General features: G+C 48.0%; 2 protein-coding genes across 5 annotated transcripts in view; one reads left to right on the top strand and one right to left on the bottom strand.

Annotated features, from left to right (window-relative positions):
• The first annotated feature begins 1810 nt into the window (after positions 1–1810).
• On the top strand, positions 1811–10876 carry CMTM3 (CKLF like MARVEL transmembrane domain containing 3). Of its 4 annotated transcripts, none has more exons than XM_079119306.1 (6): positions 1811–1916; positions 2298–2491; positions 5583–5738; positions 6586–6681; positions 7071–7191; positions 9108–10876. In XM_079119306.1, exons 1-6 carry the CDS (start codon positions 1886–1888, stop codon positions 9134–9136), a joined length of 627 nt encoding a protein of 208 aa, XP_078975432.1. In that variant the 5' UTR covers positions 1811–1885; the 3' UTR covers positions 9137–10876. The 4 variants fall into 4 exon arrangements, with proteins under 4 accessions (XP_078975432.1, XP_078975433.1, XP_078975431.1 ...); XM_079119307.1 differs by lacking the exon at positions 1811–1916 and adding an exon at positions 1957–1975; XM_079119304.1 differs by lacking the exon at positions 1811–1916 and having other exon boundaries at positions 2212–2491.
• Positions 10877–15543: 4667 nt separating this feature from the next.
• The window catches only part of CMTM4 (CKLF like MARVEL transmembrane domain containing 4), a 53725-nt gene continuing 44405 nt past the window's right edge, over positions 15544–24863 (bottom strand). Inside the window, exons 2-4 of the mRNA XM_079119311.1 lie at positions 23313–23489; positions 19376–19474; positions 15544–18365 (exon numbers count right to left, since the gene is read on the bottom strand). Of these exons, the coding sequence (XP_078975437.1) occupies positions 18201–18365; positions 19376–19474; positions 23313–23489 (441 nt within the window). The 3' untranslated portion in view covers positions 15544–18200. The remainder of the gene's footprint in view (positions 18366–19375; positions 19475–23312; positions 23490–24863) is intronic.

Genomic DNA, 24863 nt, shown 5'->3' with positions numbered 1-24863 from the left:
CAGGGCATACCAACGCCAACTGGCCGGGCAGGGACTGACTCCTCCTCTTTCCCTGGTTATTGCTGGGGCGGGCACTGCAGCTTATTGTTACACTGACATTTTTTTCCCCCCTCTCTCTCTCCCCTCATCCTGGGGGGAGCAAGATTAACTTTCTCCCCATCCTAGGCCAAGTTATCTGTCCTTCCGCACACACAGGAATGAAGCCAAGACTTTAGAGTTGACTATTAAAAATGCAGCTGCCCGGTACACTGTAATGTGTAAGGAAGTCTTTGAATACACATGTGCCTTCACTTCTACCGGGTAAATACTTAGTAAAATGGCTGAGACACAGAAGCCAATGTTAAACTGTTTCGGAAATGGCCAAACTTTACCAAAGCAGTGGTAATAACTGACGCCTCTATCCCCAGCATAGGAGAGTTCCAGTGGCTCTACATTCTCACCGGTACTTAGTAATGCATCCCCCCACACACACAATTTAACACCATTTTAATAGATGTTTAGTAGTATCTCACTTCAGTCTTAATTTGCATACCTAGATGTCTAATGATGCTGAGCATCTTTTTATACACTTTATTGAGCATTCATATATCTCTTTTGGTGAAACACCTGTTCAAATATTTGACCCATTTAAAAATTGGGTTGTTACCTTATTATTGAGGTACAGTCAGCCATATTTTTAAAAGCCATATTTTAAATAACAAATCAGAACCAGGTTCTGCTCTTTTAGGACCCGTGAGCCTGGCTTTCTGCCAGGGAATTGTGAGTAAAATCCAAACACCAGGTTCTCCACAACCCCATCCTGCCCCTTCTCAGATCAGTTTCCCCTTCAGTCCTTTTTATTGATATTACCTGCCAGGCTGTCCTCTGAGCCAGCTAGACACCTGTTACCAGGAATCATCTTATTTAGAATTCTTTGACTCCATTGGACTCTTTTCTCCCCTGCAACTCCCCAAACAGCTGAACTTCTCCACAGCCTGGGCTTCCAGCATTGCTATTAAATGAGCAAATGTTGGGGAAGACTCCGAGGAAATGACACTGCATTATGGTCACAGAGGAATTAAGAATTGAATCAGATAAAAAGATTGGGAAAGAGCATTCCAGGTAGAAGGGTGAGCATGTACAAAAGCCCTGTGACAGGAAAGAGGATGGTTTGTTAAACTATAAGAAGGTCAATGGTTGGGAGAGAGAGGGAGGAAAGAGCCACAGGGGGTTTTATCTTGTGTATGACAAACCCTGAGCAAGATGGGAAGTTGCCCAGATTTGGTGTGGTTTGATTCGGGGGAGGGTGATTGGTGATTTAATCATCCTTCTGGCTGCCAAAGGAGGAAGACGAGAGGCTTTCCAGTACAAAAAATAAAAACAAAAACAACAGTGGGCAAAGATCAGAAAGTTGGACAGGCCTTGATAATGTTCTGACTGTTGAGGGTGAGGGAGAAAGAGGACAACCCCCAGGTCTGTATTTGTGAGACACAGGACAAATGGTAGTGTCCTTCACAGAGGCCAGGAGCCCAGGAAATGTAATAGGCTGGGTCTCAGTCACGCTGAACTGTAGCCGCCCTGGAGACGTGTGTGTGTGTGTGTGTGTGTGTGTGTGTGTGTGCGCGCGCGCGCGCGTGTGAGAGAGAGAAAGAGAGATTGGGGGGAGGCTGGGGGAGGGGAAGATATGGAGAGAGAAAGATGGGGTGGAAAGGAGAGAGACAGAGACGGCGATGCTTGGGGCTGGGGCTCTGGGAGTCTCCCCGGAATGGACTGGGGAGGGGGCTGGAAAACCCAGGCCTGGGGGCAGCCAACAAAGAGGCCCGGAAGGAGGAGGGGCTGGACTAGGACGCACAGGAGGGTGGCCCAGGAAGTCGTGGGGAAACTTCGAGCTCCGAGGTGAGCGGGAATGGAGCGGGACGCGCGGAGCGGACCGCACGGTCAGAGCAGCGGGAGGACGAGGCGGGGGTCTTTGCTGCTGAGCTGCCTACGCGCCTGGGTCAGGGCACGGGCACTGGCAAGTTCGACAGGAGACAGCGAGTTCTTCCAAGCCCCAGGGCAGGGACAGATGGGCCGGAGCTCCGTCGGAGTGTTCAGGGCGGTGATAGGGGGTCTAGGCGGCCGGGCGAGAGGGAAAGCGGAGAAGGCAGGGTGCGAGGCGGCGCAGGCCGGGCAGCCTGGTGGCGGGGGTGCGAGAGGCGGGAGGGAGGGCGGCCGGGCCGGGGGCGGGCCGGGGGCGGGGCGGCGAGGGATGCACCCGCTCCGGGTCGGTCTCGCCTTTTTCTCCTTCCGCACGGTCTGGGTTTCCGCTTCCCTCCCAGGCGCGGAGTGCGAAGGGAGGCCGAACCTCGGCCTTGCAGCCGCTGCCATGTGGCCCCCGGACCCCGATCCGGACCCGGAGCCTGAGCCCGCGGGCGGCTCCCGGCCTGGCGCGGCGGTCCCCGGGCTCCGCGCCCTGCTGCCGGCGCGCGCCTTCCTCTGCTCGCTCAAAGGCCGCCTCCTGCTGGCGGAGTCGGTGAGTGCGGTGGGGACCCTGCCCACGATCCTGCCCCCGACCCTGCCCCGGACCCTGCTGGGGCCGCCCCGACCCCAGCCCCGCTGCGCTGCGACCGGCCGGCTCCTTTCGGAGGCTGACGTCGAGGTGGCGGCGGGGGGGGGGGGGGCGGATGTCGTGGTCCAACCCCCATCTGGGCGCCCCACTCGCCGCCTCCCCTTGAGAGCCCCGAAGTTGGACCGACGCCCTCAAGTTTTGGAAGTCTTCACTGAACCCGAAGCCAAGTCGGCGGACCAGACCCTCCGGAGCTCCTCAACACACGAGGCCCAAGTTGGGGGCCCAAGAACGCGGTGTGGGGGACCCCGCTGAGGAGTTTGACCCCGCTGGCGCAGTGGCCCGGCCCTGGTGATGTGTGGCTTCGGGCGCCTCCACCCTTTCTGGGCCGGCGGGACGACTGCGCCTCGGCATCTTCTGGCCTCGATCTCCGGAGCCGCGTTTGGCTGCGGGCGGAGAGAATCTGCCTGTTCCGACGTTCAGGACTCGCGGCCGCGGGGAAGGGTCTGCTTTCCGGGCGCACAGGGGACCCGCCTGGGAGGGGACCGCGTACAGTGGGAAGCGCCCCCCTCCCTGGCGACTGGGTGAGGCCTGGATCGCTCAGTGGGGGCGCGGGTAGCCCCTGCGGCTGGGGGGGGGGGGGTCGGGAGCCAGCGGGGTGACTTCATCTCCCTCCTCCCCTCCCGGGCTGGGCTCCTTCCTCCTTCCCGCTCGTCCCCACCCCGCCGGGCAGGGCTTCTTTGTCCAACCGACACTCCTGATAACTCCCCCACTGTCGCGTGTGGGGTGGGGACGGTCGCCGGGCCGCCCGGATGGGCTGGAGGGAGGAAGAGGCCGGGCAGAGGGGAGACCGGAGGAGGGACCAGCCCTCTTAAGGCCTCGGCCACTTGTTGCTTGGATCCCCTGCAACTTGACAATACCTGTCCTTTCCCACTTGTGGAGCAGGGGAGAGAATGCAAGCAGAGTGGGTTAGGGGCTTCGGCAGGTGGCTCGGTTGAAGGGACTAGTGAGAGGAGGAGTGTGGGAATCGAAGAAAGATTCTGCCCCAGGACCTCTCCCTTGGACCCTATGGCAGAGGGCAGGAGGTGGTCCTTCAGCCTCTTTTGCCTTGGAGTAAGCCCAGAGGTCAGCAACCCAGCACCGGCTCAGCTCCCAAGTGAGGCACCAGGCAGGCCCAGGGATTACACTCCCAGGAACAACCTCCAGGTTGGCCACCTCTACCCCACCCCCAGACCTGTAGGAGCCAGTCTGGGTGGGAAATCTCAGTATACGGTGGAACTCCAACCCCACCAAACCAGGACAGCCCCCTACGTAGGAGGGAGGGATGCCAACCAGGCACACAGGCCCTTTGGCCTAGCTGAATGCAGGAATCCAGGAGGAGGAGGAGGAAGGGAGGAAGGAAGGGTAGGGGGTGGGAACTCAGGATACAAGGGAGATCTTCCTGGTCCTCCTTCCCCTGGTCACCTTTCTCCCACCCACAAGCCCCAGCAAGTGGGAAGGCTGACATGGACAAAGAAGAGGAGGGAAGGAAGTGGCCACCAAAAATGGGGGAATAATAAAATGGGAATTGAGGTGGGGTCCCCAGAATTCAGTTTGAGGGGGCATGGAAGACAGGAAGGGGAGGGACAATGAAAGCCTTTGGCTGAGGAAATAGGAGCTGTGGACAGGGCTGCGCCGCAGAGCCTTGCCTTCCTGGCATAATCTGGCAGCCTCAGAGCCCCTCTGCCTTCGTTTCCAATCTGTCCAAGGTGGCGACAGGGCCATGGGGAGGCTCAGCTACACTCGTGGCCCTGTTCAAGGCAGACCAGAGTGCCCTGGGGACTCCCTGGCGTTCCTGCAGCTCATTTGTCTGAAACAGCCACAGGGCTTCCTATGGGGCATCTGGATGTCCTTATGGGGCTCCATGCAGCCCATCCCTGAGCCCCACTTCAAGTTAGTCAACGTGGACACTCAAATCCAACCACAGTGACAAACCAGGGTAGATGAAGGCCTCCAGTGCCCCACAGGTCAGCAAGCCCTGGTTCAAATTCCAGGGCTTCTTAGCTGTGTGAGAGTCTGCTCATCTATAAAGAAAGGTTCTGAGCAGTGCTTGGCCGGTGAATGCTGGTGAGGATCAGAGGAGATACCCAGCAGTCTCAGTGGGCACTGGGCATGGAGGAACCACTGACTCATCCTACAGCCCCATGTTCTTGATCTGCCTGCACTGCACACAATCTGCAGGACTAGCTGGGCCTCAGCATCCTCTACATGTACAGTGTTGTGGGCAAAGGTGGAGTGAACATTTTGATTCTTATATTTCCACCTTTCACAAAGGCTGGCTGTATGCAGGATGCAGCAGGGCCCAGGAGACTGGATCAACATACCCTTCCCTGGGTAGTTTTTTCCTTCTTATTACAAAAATTTGTGAATTCATAAAAGAGCTGAAAGATGTACATCATTAACCCCATATAGCCACCACCTAGATTGTACAGTGGTTAACATTTTGCTGTATCTGCTTTATCACCTATCTCCAACCCATTGTATGTTTTGATACAAGCTAAATTGTAGACATCAGTACATTTCAACTCTGAACACTACAGCATATCATTAACAGATCAAATTTGTTTTTTTTTTTTTTTTTGTTTTTTGTTTTTTTGTTTTTCAGGTAAAATTTATATTCAGCAAAGCCCGTATCTTGGGAGTTGGATGTTACTTTTTGAAGCTGGTTGCTATTTAGCTTTGGTTTGCCCCTACTAGGCACCGTTTGCATTGGGTCATAGAGCCAGTAAGGGGAAGGGTGAGCAGCCCCAGGAAATGGCCTTCTGGGGGGCTAAATGCACATGGGAGAGTGGGGCTTCAAAATTGGGTACTGGCAAGGAGCTGGTGTGGGGCCAGGACTCAGGGCTATGCCCAGAAGGACTGAGGGCTGCCTCGGTGTGGGCCTGGGCCTCGTGAGGGCTTTAATCCTAGCTCTGCCATTTCCAGCTAAAGGACTGAGATATTCTGAACTGTAGGGCCTGGCTCAGAAGGCCTGAACCAGGGCAAGGAGAGGCCCTGACTGTCCCCCACTTCCCTGCAGGGTCTCTCCTTCATCACCTTCATCTGCTATGTGGTATCCTCAGCATCTGCCTTCCTCACAGTGCCTCTGCTGGAGTTTCTGCTGGCCCTCTACTTCCTCTTTGCTGATGCCATGCAACTGAACGACAAGTGGCAGGGCTTGTGCTGGCCTATGATGGTGAGGACCAGGAGAACCAAAAGGGAGGGGTGGGCTGTGTTGATGTTCATCACAGAGCATCCATATGAGGAATTGAGTCCTGCATTTCAGCCCTGCCCTGTCTTCAGAGAACTAGAGGGACAGTTTGCAGCTGGTAGTCTTCAAATAATCCAGGCCCCACCATCCAGCAGCTGCAGGGCAGATTTGTGAAGCAGGGAACCTGGAGGCCATCTCTGACCACCAGGTGGTGCTGTTGCGCCCAGTGGGGCCTTGGATGGACTCAGCCACAGGAATTCAAGCCATTTTCAGAGTCGAGACAGGTTAGCTTATTTGCAGAGTTTAACCAGGCTTAAACCATATGGCATCCTAGCCTTGTTTAATCACCTAGCCCCAGAGCCCTGCCAGTAGCCTCTGCTAAATGAATGTACTGTAGAGAAGAGACAGCAAATGCTGAGCTCAAACCTGGTCTCTTGACTTTACCTCCCAGTATCCACCCTTTCACCCTCTGGGGAGGGTTGCACCTCCATCCATAAGCAGAAACCATGATCCATAAAGGGACTGGCCACAGTATGTGGCAAAGTAAGGCCTAGAGCCAGGTCTCCATCTTGGAGAATCTGAAAGAAGCAGGTTGACCAGGTTTCCAACTTTCACCTCCACCAAGGGGCTAAGCCACTGAACAAGCTGCAGCCTGAGCAGGGTCAGGGCAGGGTCAACCCTGACAGGAAGCATGGCAGGGGGAACAAGGACCAGGACAGGGCAGGACCCCATGGTTGCTGGACCTGGGAGTGTGACCTGGCTACCTGGCCCCCTTCACACTGCTCCACTCCAGAGAGCTCAGGATGATATGGCCATGCTCCTTTCTCCCCAGGACTTCCTGCGCTGTGTCACCGCTGCCCTCATCTACTTCGTCATTTCCATCACAGCTGTCGCCAAATACTCAGATGGGGCTTACAAAGCAGCCGGGGTGAGCAGCAGCCCTGCCTCTGGGAAGCGGGTGCCAAGCAGTATCCCCTCCTGAAGCTCTGCTTCTTTGGATACTCGCTTGGGGTGGGACCTGGGAACATCCTTTTCCTGCTTGGGCCTCTTGGGCTCCCATGTAGGGCTCAACTATTTCAGAGTCCTCTTAGTAGAGATTTACTCTGACCTGAGTTTTAAAAGGCTGGTTGCCAAACTAGGTTCACAGCTCATTTCCCCATTTCCCCTTCCTTGGAGAGTTTGTGCCTATCTGGCTGGGCAGCTTCTCAGTGCTGCCCCCCACCATGCCCCCTGTACCAGGGACTCCACAATTCCAGTGATGTGTCCCATCTACCCTGAGCAATGTCCTCTGCCACATTCCCTCCATCTGTCCCACAGGTTTTTGGCTTCTTTGCTACCATTGTGTTTGCAATTGACTTCTACCTGATCTTCAACAATGTGGCCAAATTCCTTAAACAAGGAGACACCACAGAGGAGAACACGGCCCACAGGGCAGAAGGTAAGTGACTGTCCTGCGGTTTCTGCTAGGGAACCCAGCTGAATGCCTCTAGGATCACTACTGGAGTCCTGTCCTCCCTTGGGGACACTCTTGGCTAGTCTGAAGCTGACATAAAGCCAGTAAGTGTTTTTATAGCCTCATTGTCATATCCCTCATGTAGACAGTCACAAAGTCCATCCTACCTGGGGCCTTAGGCTTTCAAGGAGGGGCAAGCTGAGCACATGCCCAGTGCCTCTGGCCCTACAAGGCTCCCGTCCTGGATGAACTCTCAGGGTAGCCAGTCATTCTTGGGACAGTTCTCCACTTGGACCACCTGTCTGGATCCTGCTTCCCCTGTAGTCTGGCCTGCCTGGGGCCTAGGGAACCAGGGACCCAGTCTCTCATCCTCATCTGCAGCTCCTGGGCAAACCCAGGAGCATTTGGATTTTATTCCTAAGGGAAGTGCAGTAAACTTTCTGGTCCCTCAAGCCATCCTTGTCCAGCTCAGAAAAGCCAGCATGTAGGTTACTTGATCTCTTGGGAAAAAAAAGAAAATGCTGAAAGTTGGAAGGTTCATTTATCTGTCTGACGACACAGCTAGACTGTCATGCTTTTAGGATGCTTGTGCTCTGCACAGGTTCTTCAGGAGGTGCCACAGCTAGTTTGGAACTGTAGCCTCTCCTGGGCTTTCCTCAGTCACAGCCCAGAGGCAGGAGGGGCAATGTGCTGACCTGGGATAGAGCCCTATTCCAGGGCTCCAAGGACTGTTGCCCATTTCCCTGCCCCGCCCCCAGGAAGACTTGAAACAGAGGCGAGTGCCACTGTTGGCCAGTAACTCAAAGACCTCGCAACTCAATTGATGAGATGTTTGACTCAGCACAAAACTCGTCATCCTGGCGTCCCCTGTGCTTGCCCAGGCCCTTGTGTCACCCCTTCTTTGACTACCATGTGCTGGTACTAGGTATGTGCAGATGGACATGAGAACTCACAGTCCAGAGAGGAGTTGAACCCCAAAGGAGAGTTGCACTGGACACAGCAGGGCATGTGCCATACTAGGGGACAGGAAGAGATACCAGAGAAGGTCTCCAAATGGGGTGGCAATTACAATAAAATGGGAGCTAGCAGGTAAGGATGAAACAACTGAGGCAGCCCCCTGTGTGCCAGATTGGCCAGAGACCTTATGGAGAGAACCCTGGAAACCCTGGAGCGGGGTCTTGATGGATGCATAGGAGTGTGCAGGAAGAAGAAATGGGGCCGGTGAAGGGAGAGGAAAGCAGAGTGTAAGATGCTTGGTCTAGGCGAGACACTCCTCTGGAGCCACCAGTGCCCGTAGCTGGGCAGATAGACAAGGGAGCTCTCAAAGGCCTATAGGTTCAACCTTGGAGTTGACACCTTCCCCACTGAGTGCCTGTTATTCCAGGTGGGACTCATGGTTTTTAGGAACCACCAGGTTCCCAACAGCTGGGCTCTGGGGCCATGGAGATCTGTGTAGCAAACATGAGGCTGAAGATTCTAAGAGTACTAGGGAATTCCAGAGGGCTCTGCAGAATGATCTTCAGTAGTAGGATTTCAGGAACCCTGAGTCACACCTCACTGACAGGCCCTTAACATAGAACTGTGACCACGATGTCAAACAAGGAAGAGGAAGGGAATTGAAACTATGAAACAGCTAAAAATGGATTGCTGATTTTCCAGTATATTTTAATTTGGGGAACAAGAAGGTATTTTTATCTTCTGCTAAATTGGGAACATCCTCTGGAGTCTTGTGAGGGTATAGGGAAGGGGCATCCAGGCTTCAGTGTCCCCCCACCCCAGTACCCAGAGGCAAGCAGCTGCCTGTGGAGGGGTCCAGGGCTCCTGCCAGCAACCTAGCTGTGCCTCTCCAGGGACTGTTCCCAGGGGACTCCTGCCCAGCATCCTCTCTGCTTTCCTTTCAGAGGAGAATTCCGACTCTGACTCCGACTGAAGGCCTGCCTGTGCCAGCAACCTGAGCCACACAGGGCCTGCAGGTCGGCACCTGCCTGTCAGGGCTGGCTGGGGAGCATGACCAGGGGACACTGTGTGTTAGGAGACACACGCTGTGTGTAGCTCAAGGCTACACTCCTGAGCCCAGCACATGAGACCACACCCCTCGGCTTGGTGTCGTTGAACCACTCCACATGGGCGCCTTGAAGATTCCACCTCTCGCGGTTTTTGTCCTTAAGCCCTTCAACCTCACTACCACAGACAAGCACAGGGAGCTGCAGCAGACAGAGCTGCGGTACTGCTTGCCACAGCAGTCAGCTCATGCTGCAGGGCGGAGTCAGGACAGGAGGGGGTCGTCTGCTTCAACTATCAGGCATGAACAGAGACAGAAGCCACCACAGGCCAGCCCACCCGGGCCCTTTACATGGCATGCCCCTGCTCACACAGCACTTTGGTGAGGAATCTTGTTCAAGGAGCACAAGTTCCTTCCTCATTGTGAAACAGGAAGGAAGCTGACCTTGGCCTTACTGTCCAGGAGTGGATGACACCCACCCAGCACTTCACAACCCTGGAAACATCTTCAGGTGAGATGACTGTTCCAAGTCTAACCCTGTTTCAGACAAGAGCTCACAGACGCACAGGTCAGGGCCAGCACAGAGGAAAACCATCAGTCCGTGGCAGTGACCATGTCATGGGCAGCTGGGCAGGCCCAGCCAAACTTTTCTGGTGGCAAGTGTTCTCAGAACACTGAGGACATCGTCCCTCCTTCTGGACACCAGGGCAGGTCTACTGACCACCTCATGAGATGAGATGAGCCCTCTGTTTGCCTAAGAAATTTTTTACTGTTATGTATTTTTTATGCCATTTTGTAGCTTTTTAGAAATTTTTTATACAAAAGCAGCTTTAACAAAGTCATTTTCTGTGAGCCAGGAGGCCTCATGAATGAGCCAGAGTTCTGGACCCATGTTTTGGGCATTTATAACCTTATTCTTCTCTTGCATGTGAATCTCCTACCCTGAAAAAAGCCTTACTGGATTAAACCAGACTGACTACCTGCTTGGAGTGTGACTGAAAAACTCTTCTACCACCCAGAGCAATGCTGTACAATATCCTAACATGGTTCAACACAACTAGTAACACACAAGTGAACCCTGACAGCTCCAGGTCTGAGAAACAAGGCATGCATATTCACTGTATGCCAGGGCTGGCATAAGAATCTGTCCCGCATTTGTCCTCTCATTTCATGTCATAGTCAAGGAAATGGAGAGAAAAGGTAATATGTAACTGGCCCAGGGCCCTCTCACACATCAGGGTAACCTCCCACAGCGGCCAGACTAGGCCTTTTGAGATTTGGAAATTGCACAGGGGACCTCAGAGTTGCAGTCTGGAGGACCCTGGTCAGTGTCTGGCCCAGGCTGATGGGAAGAGGCAAGGCATTTTACCACACACAACACATTCTGAAAATGTGACCAAGAGTTGAATGGGAAGAAGCTGACAGGCACATGGTGGACTTCTGCTTGGCCTTGTCAGTCCAGCAGAGCTGGTATCACAGAGGCCACTGCATCCTGTGGACTGGGGCTCTATTCCACCTCCACTGAGCCAGCCCATTTCAGAAGATGAGTCCACAACCTTTTACGGGGCAGGAGCAGCAAGGTAGAGAGAAGAGAAAACAGTGTTTTTATATGTTCATTTATTAAACAAGAACTCCTTCATGACAATTTAATACAATATTTATTAGCGATTAGTGTTGAGAAAATTATTTCCCTCTACATACAAAAATACAGATTTGAACAATGAAAACAATCAAGACAAGTACCATGAAAAATTGGTCCTTCAAAAGAAATAAAGGGGGAAGATCAAGGGCAATGTTAGGCTTTGAATGCTGTCAGGGACAAATCAACAGGAACAAATGCTTTGGGGCCCCCAAACCACATCAAATGTATAGGGTCAAACCCAAAACCCAGTCAGAGCCATGGGAGGCCCACCCCACAATTTCAGAGGCCAGAACAGAGCTCTTTCCCAAGGAGCTCAAATCAACATTTGTCTAGCGGTCATCACTTCAGAATGCCCCATAGCCATGTCTATGAACTGCCAAGAAGACTTTTCCAAAGCAAAATGGGACAATTAGCATTGCCCCCCAAAAGTGCCACTAGGTAAAGTACCAATGAATGACCCTATTGGAAAGTTATTTAACTTTTGACTGGACTTCTGTCATATTATAGAATCTTCAGAAGGACAGAAAATAAAGCTACAATTTCATGATTTGGTAAATTATGTACCTTCATTCTGCAGTGGCTCAACTGCTTTACTCAAGATTATCCTTAACCAGACACAACTCAGTCCTACTAGGGTGGGAAGGCAGAAGGAGCCACTAAAGAGTCTGCCTATACTCTGGTTTCACCAGCTCCTCACAGCAAAGCATCTACTGCATCCAAGTCTGAAACCCCCAGAGGGCCATGAGCCACCCAGGGCATCCATGAAGTCCAAATGGAAGGTGAGGCCTAGAGACAGGCTACTGTGTTTCTAAGAAGCAGGTGACACCGAGATTACCCTGGAAGACTCCAGGCCTTAGAACACCTTCAGGTTCACCAGAGAAATGGGGCAGGGAGCCAAACACACACTCTCCACCATTTCAGACCCAATGAATGGAAAGTTTGAGCACGGGTGACCTTTTCTTTTGGAAGTACTTTCCTCTTATGTTGGAGGTGAGTGACACTCAGTCTCTTCAAACTGAGCAAAGGATTAAACAATGCCAAATGCAATTATACTGACTCATAATTATTTCACAGAAATATACTCTTACTCTCAGACTATTTAAATAAGCAGAAACAAGATGTGGAGGAGACTCAGCAGAAAGGAGACAGGAGTAGCAGGGAAATTTTTTGTTGTTTTGTTTTTGTTTTCTTTTTTAAAATACATATTAAGTTTAAAGGGAAAATGGCCCAAGCCTCAAGATCAACATTGTTGAAAGCAATATTAAAAGGACACAATCTAAAATCATGCTACAAAAATAGTGTTATCTGTTTTAACTAAATGTACATCTTTTTTTCCAACTCCATGATTGACAAGAGTGCTTATGTGACACATGGAAGGCACCAAAGGTGAAGTGATTATTTATCTTAAAATATATAAAGACAGAATTAACTGCTTTGAAAAAAAAATACAGTCATACCTGTAATAAATAGTTTAGTGTTTTGCCTACAAATTTCAACATATACAAATAGTTTTAATCCCTAGCATACTCTTAGAGGGAACCACATCAAACTAAATCAAGTTTTGAAAAGCACTGATTTTATGCAAATAGATCAACTTCATCATGATTTGCAAATTCATTTTTAAGTGGCTGAGAAGAGTAAGTAGGTGGCCCCCTCTGTGGGCCTGGGTCAGCATGGGGTAGGGGGCAATCCCAGGCATCGTGCCATAGACCATGTCCTCCCCAGCTCTGGGATCAGGCAGTTTTCCCTTCAAGCCCTGAACATTTGCATTCCACACTTCCACAGAGAGGAGAATGGAGTCTTGACACTTGCAATATCAATTTGAGAAAAATCAGGAAGGCAAAGCAGAGTGTGGAGAGGGAAGCAACCATCGGTTAGGCCTGGCCTGGCCTTGTGTGGGCACCAGATCTCCTTCCACTGTCCTCAGTCCCTGGTCACTCCTCAGGTGTCTTGCCTGATTAATAGGGGTAGTTTCTACAGGATATCAGCAGCAGCAGCCAAAGACTCACACTAGACAGTTTCAGATTGTGACTGAACCCTACAAACCATCAGAACCTTCTTTCACACCATCTCTTTTCAGGCACAATTATGAAAAGAAACTCTAGGCCTTGCCCTAAATCCCATCAACAAAGCTGATTAAGATAGTTCCAGATACATTCTTACCATAAGAATCAGAACCTTAAAAGTTCCAATAGCTCACCAGAGTCCAAGCAGTATTAACCCTTAATCAAAGGCTTGCCTGAGTTCAAGTCTCAGCTACAGTGTGGACAAGTAACTCAATGAAACAGATCTGCTAAGCTTCATTCTGAGCAAGCTGCCTGAGTCAAGCTCACTGGGCTTGGGAGTCATTCTTTTCTTTACTGTTACAATTAGGGAATAAGAAAAACTAGAAAGGAAAAAAATTCCAAAAGTTGAGAATTGTATTCAAATGGAAAAAGAATACATTCCAGACCAAAGAAGGGAAAATGTAAGACTGCTGCCTCTGTTTCAAGCCAAGGTGTGTGCAAATGTTGTTTACTGCCATGAAGAATGCAACGGTCCGAGGGAATATTCCCTCTCAGAAGAAAATTCAACGGTCCGAGGGAATATTCCCTCTCAGAAGAAAATTCTTCTAGATCTAACACACTGTACTTTTCTTTTAGAGACAGTTTCTAAGTAAAGGAAACAGGAAAGGACAAACTTACAATTACTTTCTCAACCAGTCAGATCTTCTAATTTTTTAAGGTATCTGCTGAGAAGGGAAGAAAGGTTTTATAGTCAGGAAAGTTTATAAAATGAAAGGGTGGCCCTGGGTCTGCAACCTGCCTGGGGTGCACCTGAGCCAGCTCAAACCCAGACTAAATACCAGGAGGCCACGCACAGCACAGAGGAATACCAGTCCCCAGTGGTCGGCTCTTGTCTTCAGGCTGGTTCTGAAATCCAAGATCTCACTCTTCTAAACAGAAGAGCATAGGAAAGTGGTGAGCCAAGAATGTGTTCCTTGGGCAGCCTGAGCTAAACACCTGGTGCCATCAACAGCCCCCTTTCCCTTCTCTTCCTCATTTCTTACCAGCCCCTGAATGGACCTCACCTGCCCATTGAGCCCCTTCCCTACCTGGTCCTAGGAGTGGGTGCTGATCAAATTGGACATACCAAGGAGAGAGAAGCCTTGGATCCTGCAATTTGACAAGGAACTGAAAAGGCACCTGGAGACCTCAGAAGGTAACAGCGGTTTCCTGGAGCCAGAAGCAATTTTTCTTCTGCTCATGAAAATCGCCAGCAGCTCTCAGCCTAGAAAGTGTGTTACCCATTCTGCTATTTGTTCAATGTCATTACTGCTCTGCAGACAAGGTCTAGAGAAAATGACAATGAAGTAGTGGCACAATGACTTCATGATTGCTTTGTTTTGGACACAGATGGCACAGCAGGAACCACTTCATACTGTCTACTAACTGGGCCACAAGGCTTCATGCTCCATTTTTCTGTTAGGACAGGTCCTAGGACCTACCCACAAGAAATCTGGCCCAGACAGACATGAGACCCTGGTCCACCTCTGAAAGTACATGCATAGGTGAGAGGTTCCTTCCAAGTAGTGCATGCAAAACTAGGAGTAGAAGTGAGCTTGGGACACACACCAGGGTTATCTAAGGCTCATTCACAGCAAGCACAAATTCACATATATGTGCAGATAAGAGTTAGGGCTTCATCTCCTCAGAGAACGCCTGTGGCTTAACTAGGAAAGCCTTACAGAAGGCAGATAAAACTGCAAACTTGAAGAGAGCAGGAATGTTTTCACAAAGCTCTCACCAGAAGCATCCAGCACAGGGTGGAGGCCAGACATATTTGGCCTGTTACAAGGGCACTAGGCTCTGAGGGCTTGGCCCTGGGACCCCTTCCCTGTGGCTGGGCAGCAAAGCAGCACTTCAGTGCCCATTAATAAGGAAGATGTGGGCTGGAAGTGGGGTTACTACTACATTCTTGCTTTTTTTTTTGGTAGATAAAAAGCAATCTCCCTTGGATGACTGTTTATTTTATTTTTTAATATTTTTTTAGTTGTCAATGGATCTTTTTAAAATTTTATTTATTTATATGTGGTGCTGAGTATCGAACCCAAATCCTCACACATGCCAGGCAAGTGTTCTACCACTGAGCCACAACTCCAGCGCCAGCTGTTTATTTTAAATCAAACTCTGTTGACAAGATTATGTGTTTAAACATAATGGGGCCAACAAGTATCTTTAGGTTTTCATGACTGCAGTCTCTCTGTATGAAAGGGAAAAGAGGTTGCCTTCCATAACTTCAGCAGCATGAAAACAGGATAAAGGAGTCAGTAAGGAAAAGCACCCAGCTAACCAAATCAGTGCCAAAATAAACTTTCTCTGAAGATGTCCATGTTTGCATCCATCAAAATCACCAGAAGTTCTACCAAATGCTGAGGGCTGCCATATCTCCAAGAACAAACCTCCCTTCAAGTTGTGCTCCAACAATGAAAGCCAATTCATCCTACCAGAAACAAAGGTTGCCTTACCCTTAAAATACATCAAACTTAAGTGACACTGGTCTACACTGGAACTACTAAATGCAAAACTGTTTCCTTTAATTTCCTAAGAGATCATTTTAAGATCTCTAAATCTAGATTGTCTTCTGTTTGTACACAGGCAACGTAGAAAAATGTAGGTATCTTTACATTTGTGGTAGACAGCTGTATTCCCTTCCTAACTCCCTCACCACATTATCTGTATGTGAGAGACAGGGCAGTACACTACACTAACTAGAAAGTGTACAGGCCACTTCCCGTTCTAGTGGGAGCTAATGAAACAGCACAAGGAAATAATATGGGGAGGCCTATAACAAAGGATATTAAATAGTTACAGGGACATAAATAATCCAAATATTCTGTCACTAAGATGCAAATCAACTTCAAAGTCTCTCTGAGTAGAAGGAACCAGCACTTTTATCATTCCTCAGCATTTCTAGTCTTGACTGGCTTCAGAACTACTACTTTCAGCTGACAGTGTATATCAGGAGGCAAATCAACAGTCTTCTTTCACCAGGTGATAAACTGGTTTTATTGAAATGACTTAGAAAACTTGAACAATAATCTTGTCTGAATGGTATTCTCTTTCAGTCTCACTTCAATAGTAGCTTTAATAAAAGGCCAAGTAACTTGACTCCCAGCAGATTTCTGATGAAGTTCAGGGTGGTCCTTCCAAGTACGCCTGATCCAATGCAAGGCTCAGCCTTTGTGACCCTATTTTAAGTAGAATTCTCTAAGTGGAAGATAACCTCAATTTTGATTATGCAGACACGTCTTTGTGACCCTATTTTAAGTGGAATTCTCTTTTTTAAGTGGAAGATAACCTCAATTTTGATTATGCAGACACACTTATCAAATGCAGAACAAATATGTAAAATGAACAGATAAAATCCAGATGTCATCAGCTCCTCACATATCATCACATATAACAGGTTCAAAGTTTGTGAAGCATGATATGTATTGACTCACAACAGGCATGGGAAGAGGACTCTATCAGCCACACTGCACACGACACCCAGCTGCAATCAGACCAGGCTGACCACTGTGGGAGAAGAGGGGAGTAACCACCAGACTAGCTGGGTCATCCCCTGATGCAGACTTGTGCTTGAACATGTGACCTGGGTCACTGCCTAGACAGGAAGTGCAGCAGAACTGGACTGTATACTGGATATTGGGCTTAGGGAGCTAACCCCTAACCACTACCGGGAACAGAATGGCACCACTTCCTGTGGAGTCCCATCCTAAAACTCACCCATCCTCAATCCGGAGCAGGACACTGCTCTTTTCTGAAGAACACAATGCCACGCATGCACTGGGCAGGGGGCCTTCCAATGACCTCTTCTCTCCTTACCCCAAACACACCACCCCTCTCTTCTTGTCTATCTCACAAGACATTACCAAGGCTATAAACAGCCCTCAGTAGGAGATCTTGGGGGTTCTCCAGACGACTAGAAAATCCTCCTACCAGTGGTGCCTTTTCCTCAGTGAGGGCTAAACACAAAATATGAGAGCTACAGTGATGTCTGTAAACATTAAAACAGTTTAAAGAGTGAAAACCTGACAAACTAAAATAATTTTTCCATAAAAGATATTAGTTTTTAACAATAACAACAACAAAAACCTATAACATTATAGGGTCTTACTTAACCCTCTCATTCACCACACACACAAAAAATCTTCACTTTTATCAAGAATCAATCAAAATCCTTAAGTAACTAGGACTTCCCCCAACAGCTCCCAAGAGCTGCTATTGATAGTGATGGCGCTCAGGCCCCCAGGGCAACAATCAGTGCCTTCTGAAACATCAGTGGGGTGATGTGTCCTGGTGCAAATTCAAGTATTTTCAAATCCTAGACAAATCTTTTCGGAATCACTTTAGAACTCATTTAGAAAATGAGCACACACCCCTAAAACAGAAGTGAGTGTTTTGTGTGTGCTGATATGTAACACAAAAACACACCCCCACATGTGGTCCGTGAAGCCAGCAAAGAGGCAAGTGCTTTGGCTGGTGAAATGGATTGTTTCTTTTGCGGCTTTTACCTGAGTCGGTAAAATTACAGACACCCCACAATTCATTCTCAAAGTATTTAGGGTAGGCAGGAAACTGGAAAACAAGGTGGTCTCCATATTCCTGGAAAAGACTCTGGGACTCAGGAAGATGATTCATTTGAGGAAGGATCACGTGATTTCTCAGCAGGGTATAAGAAACAAAAGGTGACCCTTCTGTAAATCAGGCAATCCTGTAGAGTTGACCCCCCACAAGACACCAGCTTTGCCTGTCCCTGTTATGGCCAGGCCTGGTAAAAAGATCTACCAGCATATCCATCACTAAGACCCTAAGAGTCCCACGTGGCCTTCAGGATGTGCTGGCTGCCTGGATGCTCTGGGCAGGTAAGACAAGGAGGGTGGATCCTGGTAGCCAGACTCAATACCCACCCAGAGCACTGGTGACCATTGGAACCCTAACTTTCATTGTTTGACCTGTACTTCCCCTCCTTAGCAGCCCCACTTAACCCAAAGTCTTGATGTGTCACAAATACATGACAGGATGGCTCAGAGTCAGATGGGAGCCTGCACTCTGGGACACTTAAGCCCTAGAGTGGGCACAGGCAGTCAGTGAGGCCAGAGGCTCCCACAGCCACCCAACACAGGAGGACATGGGTCTTTTCAGCCTACCACAGACCTGCCTGAAGGGCTGTTCTGGATGCCCTTTCCCAAAGTGAACTTTAGAGGATAAAATTCAACTAAATCACATGAAAGTCTGACGTGCTGAGGGAAAGAAAATTTGATTGGAAAGATGAGCATGAGGGTGGGAGGAAGGACTCCAGCAATCCTCACGTGTCCAGGCACTGGATCTCAGGGCGACTATCCACGTCTCTGGACTCCGTGCGGGCTCGAATGTAGTCATTGGTGCTCTGCTGGCGGATACTAACTCTCCATTTCTGCACAGCCAGGAATGTGCTCACTGCATAGGCTGCTGTGGCCAAGAAGCCAAATATCTAAAATACAAAGGTACAATTTACCTTGGGCATGCAATCCAAGTGGCTTCATGGGGACCCCAGTTACATGCAGCCCTTCTAGCTGTACTCCATCTTCAGCCCTGTGCAATGTGTGGCACTTGGTGGAGGTGCTACTCATGTGATCCACAGAAAATCCTGCCTGAATCAAAGCCAGCCTCAGCAATTTAGCAAGGCCCTGTCTCAAAATAAAAAATGAAAAGGGCTGGGGATATAGCTCAGTGGTAAAGCATCCCTGGAGTTCAAACTCCAGTATCCCCCAAACACATTTTGGACCTTTTTTTGGGGGGGTGGGTACCAGGGACTGAACTCAGGGACACTGAACCACTGAGTCACATCCCCAGTCTGATTCTGTATTTTTTTTTGAGACAGGGTCTCACCGAGTTGCTTTGCACCTCGACGTTGCTGAGGCTGGCTTTGAACTCACAATCCTCCTTCCTCAGCCTCCTGAGCCGCTGAGATTATAGGCATGTGCCACTGCATTTGGCTTGTGAAATATTTCTTTAAGCATTACTGTTTTACCTTCATGCCCTTTGGTCTCAAATGTGAGACTATAAAGTAGACAAAATGTGATGTAAAAAGAATATTGGAGTCTCACATGTGAACCTCAAATCAAGCCACAGGGCTGAATGCCAAGTCACACCCCCACCTGCTGCCTCTCACCCAGGCAACTCCAGGTGAGACACAGTGGGGTTTTAATTACCTGGTAAGGCTTGGAGAATCTAATGAGTGGCACTGGGAGAGTAGCCTTTTAACTCTCCCCAACTTCAAAAATGAAACATGTTCTTTATGAATCAACAGCAACACAGAAGTTTGGAGCCTGGGGAGAGAGCAGCTCCCATGCATCTCCCTACCCTCCACATTGGCCTCTCTGCTCAGTAAAGAAAAAACTTAAGGATGATGAACAGTAGGATGCATGCCAGGGGACAAAGGACAGAAAGTCACCAGAGGTATGAAGTCAGCCTGCATTTTAACGCTCCGAGTTCTCTTACCACAGCAGCAATTTCTGCTCCGGTTTTGTGGTTTAAAGCAGCCAGTACAATTGAGGCAATAAAGAAAAAGAAAGTGCTGAGTCCAGTGTTGACCAAATCCTAAACAAAAAGATAAAATGATTTGAAAAGAACAATTTGAAAATTAACTGAAGAATTTTCAAAATAAGACACACAACATGCAACCTCCAATGGCCCCAAATCTCACTCTTGATGTCATAGTGTTATTGGTCATACGAAGGAAGACAAAAATAACAGTTCATGGTTAATGGTTACTTGGCAAACCACCACAACAAAACCCACATTTTAACCTACCACATCACTAATTCTTGACTTAAACAGCAGCCACTATTTACTGTTTAGTGTTCTGGTGTCTTTCTAATTTCTTGCAGTGCTGAGGATAGAAACCAGAGGCTGGCAAGTGCTAGACAAGCACCCCAGCACTGAGCTACACCCTCAGCTCTCTAGTGTCATCTTTTTAAAAAAGATGCTCACACAATGGTCTTGGTATGAACAAAGTATCCCAAGGGTCCAAATGTACTGAGACTGGTGCAGTTCCCAGCATTCCCCACCTCCATGTGTAAGGTTTAAAGCACACTATTTTCAGACATTGAGAACACACTTTCTCACAGTCTTTCAAACCTCTATGTCACTAAGTCACTGGAGAATTTTCTCCTAAACCTCTTGCAAAAGCAAGTGAAGTTACTTACCTAGTGTTTCACAGATTTAACTTCTGTCTTACTTATGGAAAGACCATAACACAGTGATTAAAAGTTATAGCCAGATTGGGATCTAACCAACACTATAACTTCAGATAAGCTGCTTTATTCCTACATATATTATGTGGAATAGCAGCCCCTTCCCCCCAGAGCTGTTCTGGAGGTCAAGCAGAAGTAGGTGACAAGCCAAGCACAATACCTGGCCCACAGTAGGGTCCTTTACACGTTTACTGGTACTTCTGTTATTACTTTGGCATTAGGCCCCCACAGCCTGGGTCACACTGTATGGTCTCTGTGATCTATAAAGGGGAAGAAAATTCAGGAAAAAAACCAAACTGCTTAAGTGCTGGTTGACTATACCAACACCTGGTGGTTCATCTGGCCTGGCCTGACTTCAAGATCCACTTGCTCTTTTTAAAGATGCACAGAGGCAAGTTCCAATTTAATAGTGCTGTGTCTGGGTAGTAGAAACTCCACCTGGAGTGCTCCTGCCAAGCTTCTGCATGGACTGGGGCAAAACTGCAAGGCAGGGACTGCGAGGCTCTGTTCAGAAACTTCTGCCAGCAGGAGAGGGTTCAGATGTGATCTGTGAAGCCAGAGAAATTTCTCACAAATTCAAGGCAGAAAGTGTCTAGATATACTTGGCTCTGGGGTAAGGTGCTGTAGTGGTTTAAAAAGAATATAAAACATACTTCCCAAAACAAAGATTATTCAGAAAGGGAACATATTTTATGACATAATGTTGAAGTCAAGCATCAAATAAAATAGTATCTACATTAATGGTGACCATGTAAAACTACAGATGTGATAAAGGTCTAGGAAATTTAAGGGGAAAAATTTAAAAGTTGTAGGAGTACCAGTGATTTTAAATTTGTTTTAGCAATAACAATTAACATTAAATGGAGACTGAAAAGATAAATATGATCAGGGACTACAGTAAAAAATTTCAAAAAGGATGTTTTAAAAAGACAGGACAATATCCTACTATGATCCCCTACCACATTATTTAGCAGGCCAGATGAAACAAGGTGAGAGCAAACAAAATGCTCAAGTTTAGGGTATTGTGCTAAATAAAACAGAATTTCCATAATGACACCATGTAGTCATTAAAAATAATGATGTAGCTTGTTATAGTTTGAATATGAGGTGTTCCCCATTCTATTAACGGGGAAGTAAAATGATTACATTAAGAGAGCAGTGACCTAATCAGTGGATTAGTCCATTTAATGGATTAATAATTTGAAAGAACTAACTAGGTGGCAACTAAAGGCAGGTGGGACATGGTGTGTGTCCTTTAAGTATTCATCTTCCCTGCAGCCCCTTCTCTTTCTCTCTCTCCTTCCTGACTCTGCCATGAGCTGAGCAGCTTTCCTCGGCTGAGCCCTTTAGATTAATGGTATCACACAAACTGACAAAATGGAAGGAGGGGCATAAAGTCTAAAGGAGAATTGTGTAGTTCATCAATAACATTTGAGACAAGAAGAATATTCTCAAGCTGGCAGCAGCCCCACTGGTTTGAGAACTTACTATATGACTTTATTCCCATTTTCTCATTTTATATTTAAAATAATCCTGCAAGGAAAATAGTATTATCTTCACTTTACCAATGGAGAGACTTCACTAACACAGGGCTCATGTGACTAACCCAGGTTCATGCACAGGCCTTAAGAGCCTCTCTGGACTTGATGTGACCAGGTCCATTGACTTAAAGCCTCTCTGGTCTTAACCTTCCCAGAAGCTATTTCTTTGTCAAATAGGTCCTTCTATAGGGTGCCGTCTGCTCTGCAGTCCAGCCTACCCTCAGAAAGCACCTACTGAGAGGACCTTGGAAAAAACAGGCAACTGGGATACCAGCAAACAAGATGAACACCTTGACCTTGTCCCCAAAGTGTGCATTAATTAGGAAAGGTTTGCAAGGCTCTCTTAAGCTCTCTATCTACTACACTATTGGTTGAGGTCACAACTGTAAGCATTTTCTTATAGGTAACACAAACTTCATCGAAAAAATAGGCGAGGTGTTAAAACCTCTCACAAAACCTTAGACAAAGTACTTCCAGTTATCTTTTGGGTTTAGACCAAAGTTAAATTTAAAACACCATCACATTTTCCTCAGCATTCAATGCTAAGACAAAACCAGTAGGGTTTTCAACTGACATTGACTTTTCTAGATCAGTAACTCTCCTTTCATTTTTCTCCTCAAAAGAGTTTGTGGGAGCATTCTGTCAGGAAGACCTATCTGCACACACAGGGACACCATGCAAGCAGCCCTGCCAGGCATAGTGACAGCTCAGGCTTCCTCCCACAGGACTGTGCTCCCCCACCCCCAACTGCTGCAAGGAGCAGCCAGAGAGAGACAGAGAAGCCATGTCTGGCTTCTCCTTTGGTTCTGGACCCCCTCCCCCAGGGAGCAGGTGCTTTTCAGTGCCCTCCTCACCCCCTAGCAGCTGTGAGCCCACAGGCTTCTCTCACAAGCACAGAAGCACGAGGCGGCTGGTTGTGCTTCTGAGCTTCTTCCTCACTGATTCCCCCTGAGCTCTTGCACATGCTTATTTGCATAGAAATATCAAGAAAACCAAATGATATTAAAATTCCATCTTGTTTAAGGACAAATAAGGACAACTAACACAGTTTAGAAGAAGTGGCTTGGGACTGGCCTGCCCTCAGCTTCCTGTGCCATCTGATAGGGCTGTCCAAACAGGGCTGAGAATTCAAACTATGGAGACGAGAGGACATGTATCCACTCAAGACGTTCTGATCAAACCACCAAAACCCTCCAGTCCTCCTAGTTGCTTATATTCCTACACTTTACATGTCAGTGGCATTTTCATTCATATTTTTAATTCTTCCAGAATCAATATTTTTATAAATGGCTTTTGTGTGTAGTCTGAAAAATATGCAAATGTATTAATCCCATTTTCTTTCCCATATTCTGCAAACACCAGTATAACTACTCTTCTCAGATTACCATAAAATAGAAATGACATATTTAAAAGAACCAACATAATTTTGTTATGCTGTTTCTACCATTAGTTAAGATTCAATTTATTTATTTTTTTTACTCAATCCAGTAAAGAAATTTAAAATTTCACAGTTGAGTTATAAGAGAATTTTTAAGAATCAAAACAAACTCGAACCAAACATGACACGGAGAGATTCCAACTTTCCCTTGGAGCCAAGCAACATTTGATCCTTTCACAGTCAGAATGGTAACTTGTACTCACTGTCAGATTCCAGTTGATCTGGGGGATCCTCATGTGAAGGTTGAGACTGAACAGAATCAGCAAGACTCCAGTCACCACAAATGCACTACAGCTTACAAACTCAAAAAAGTAGAGGCCTTCACACGGGGAGCACTCCATGATGGTCTCGATACAGATGAATGCAATTAGGGCCAAAATCTAGGAAGAAATGGGAAACATACATGCATGTGTATATTTAGTACACATCTGGGAACATACATGCCCACCATATTTATGTACAGCTGCAGAGTTTTCCTTTGGGGACAGCAGTGTAACTGTCAGGATGACCTATTTCAGTTCTTAGGTAGAAACAGGTAGAGGGGGATGAATGAAAGGCTGGAATTCCTAACTTAAATAGTGAAGGCTCTACCACAACACTGAAACCAGTTCAGTGAGGAGTGGCCACCGTGTGAGTCACTGGCCCTGGGGAGGAGGAGGAAGCAGAAAGGAACACCTCCATGATTATTTCTTCCTCTGCCACCATAATTTCAGTATTGCCTAAGCCTGTTTCCAATTTATGGTCTCTACCACAGTTATGGCCGACACTGAGACGGCGGAATTCAGTGCCATCTGCATCTACCTTGGTGATTCATGTTGGACTCACATAGACTAACTGGTTTAAAAGAGTGATTGGTACAATCTCTTTCTTCCTCAATTAGAAGTCCCCAAAAAGAAGAGTCCCCCAAATTCACACATTGCTTGTGAAAGTGTATCACTGGACTGTATCACAAGAAGAGAGTGGCACCTTATTAAAAAAATTAAAAATCTACCATTAACAGAAACAATTTCTTCCCAAAGGACCAAAGTAACATTCTAGGCAATATGTCTGAAGAATGTAAAAATCATGAAGTCAAACAGATAGCAACAGCAATTACCAAGTCAACTTTTAAAGGTAGAGTTCAGGAGAAGAGGTGGCCTCAAGGTTAAGCTGATGGCCCTAAGATCAATGGAGGTCAAGTAGTCCTGAGCAATAAGCACCAGATTGGCCTTGGGTTCCTGGCCTCACCTCTGTTCCCCACTGTCTCACAGCCCACCTCATGTCACATTACCATGTCCAGGTCAATCCCCACCCTACAGCTCAAGGCAGCAGAAGCAGACAGGCTGATGCAGGCAGCCCTGAAATCCTCCAGAGACATGTCCCCCACGGTCAGCCTCCTAGCCCTCCAGAGGCTGTGTGAGCAATGGAGAAGCTCTGCCTTCCTTCCTTGCCCTGCGGAGTCAAAATCTGCTTTCTGACAAGATCCCCAGATTAACTATGAAACGCGGCCAAGACACAGGTTGTTCCGGGGCTCTTCCCTGCCTACTCAAGTTCCACTCACACCTCCCAGTGCTCCGCTCACAGTGCCACCTCCTGCCCATGCTGTCCCTGAGTTTCTCCCCGCCACATGTCATGTTATCCTACTCTGTCCCAGGAAAGTGTTTTACATCTACCACTATGCATCTCTCTGCATCCTGAGCGGGGCAGGCCAGGCCACCTCTGTCCCTTCCTAAGGCACCAAGCACAGTAACTTACACAATGAGTTGAAAAGCCCC

Source organism: Sciurus vulgaris (assembly GCF_902686455.1).
Source record: "Sciurus vulgaris genome assembly, chromosome: 17".
NCBI classification, from domain to species: Eukaryota; Metazoa; Chordata; class Mammalia; order Rodentia; family Sciuridae; genus Sciurus; species Sciurus vulgaris.
This window is presented reverse-complemented; position numbering and strand designations above follow the sequence as displayed.

Bases quoted from the DNA above. Each gene is read 5' to 3' on its own strand.
- CMTM3 (XM_079119304.1), top strand. From the start codon at position 2,228: ATGCACCCGCTCCGGGTCGGTCTCGCCTTTTTCTCCTTCCGCACGGTC. The intron at 2,492-5,582 runs GTGAGTGCGGTG...ACTTCCCTGCAG, and splicing joins GCCTCCTGCTGGCGGAGTCG to GGTCTCTCCTTCATCACCTT. The intron at 6,682-7,070 runs GTGAGCAGCAGC...TCTGTCCCACAG, and splicing joins GGGCTTACAAAGCAGCCGGG to GTTTTTGGCTTCTTTGCTAC.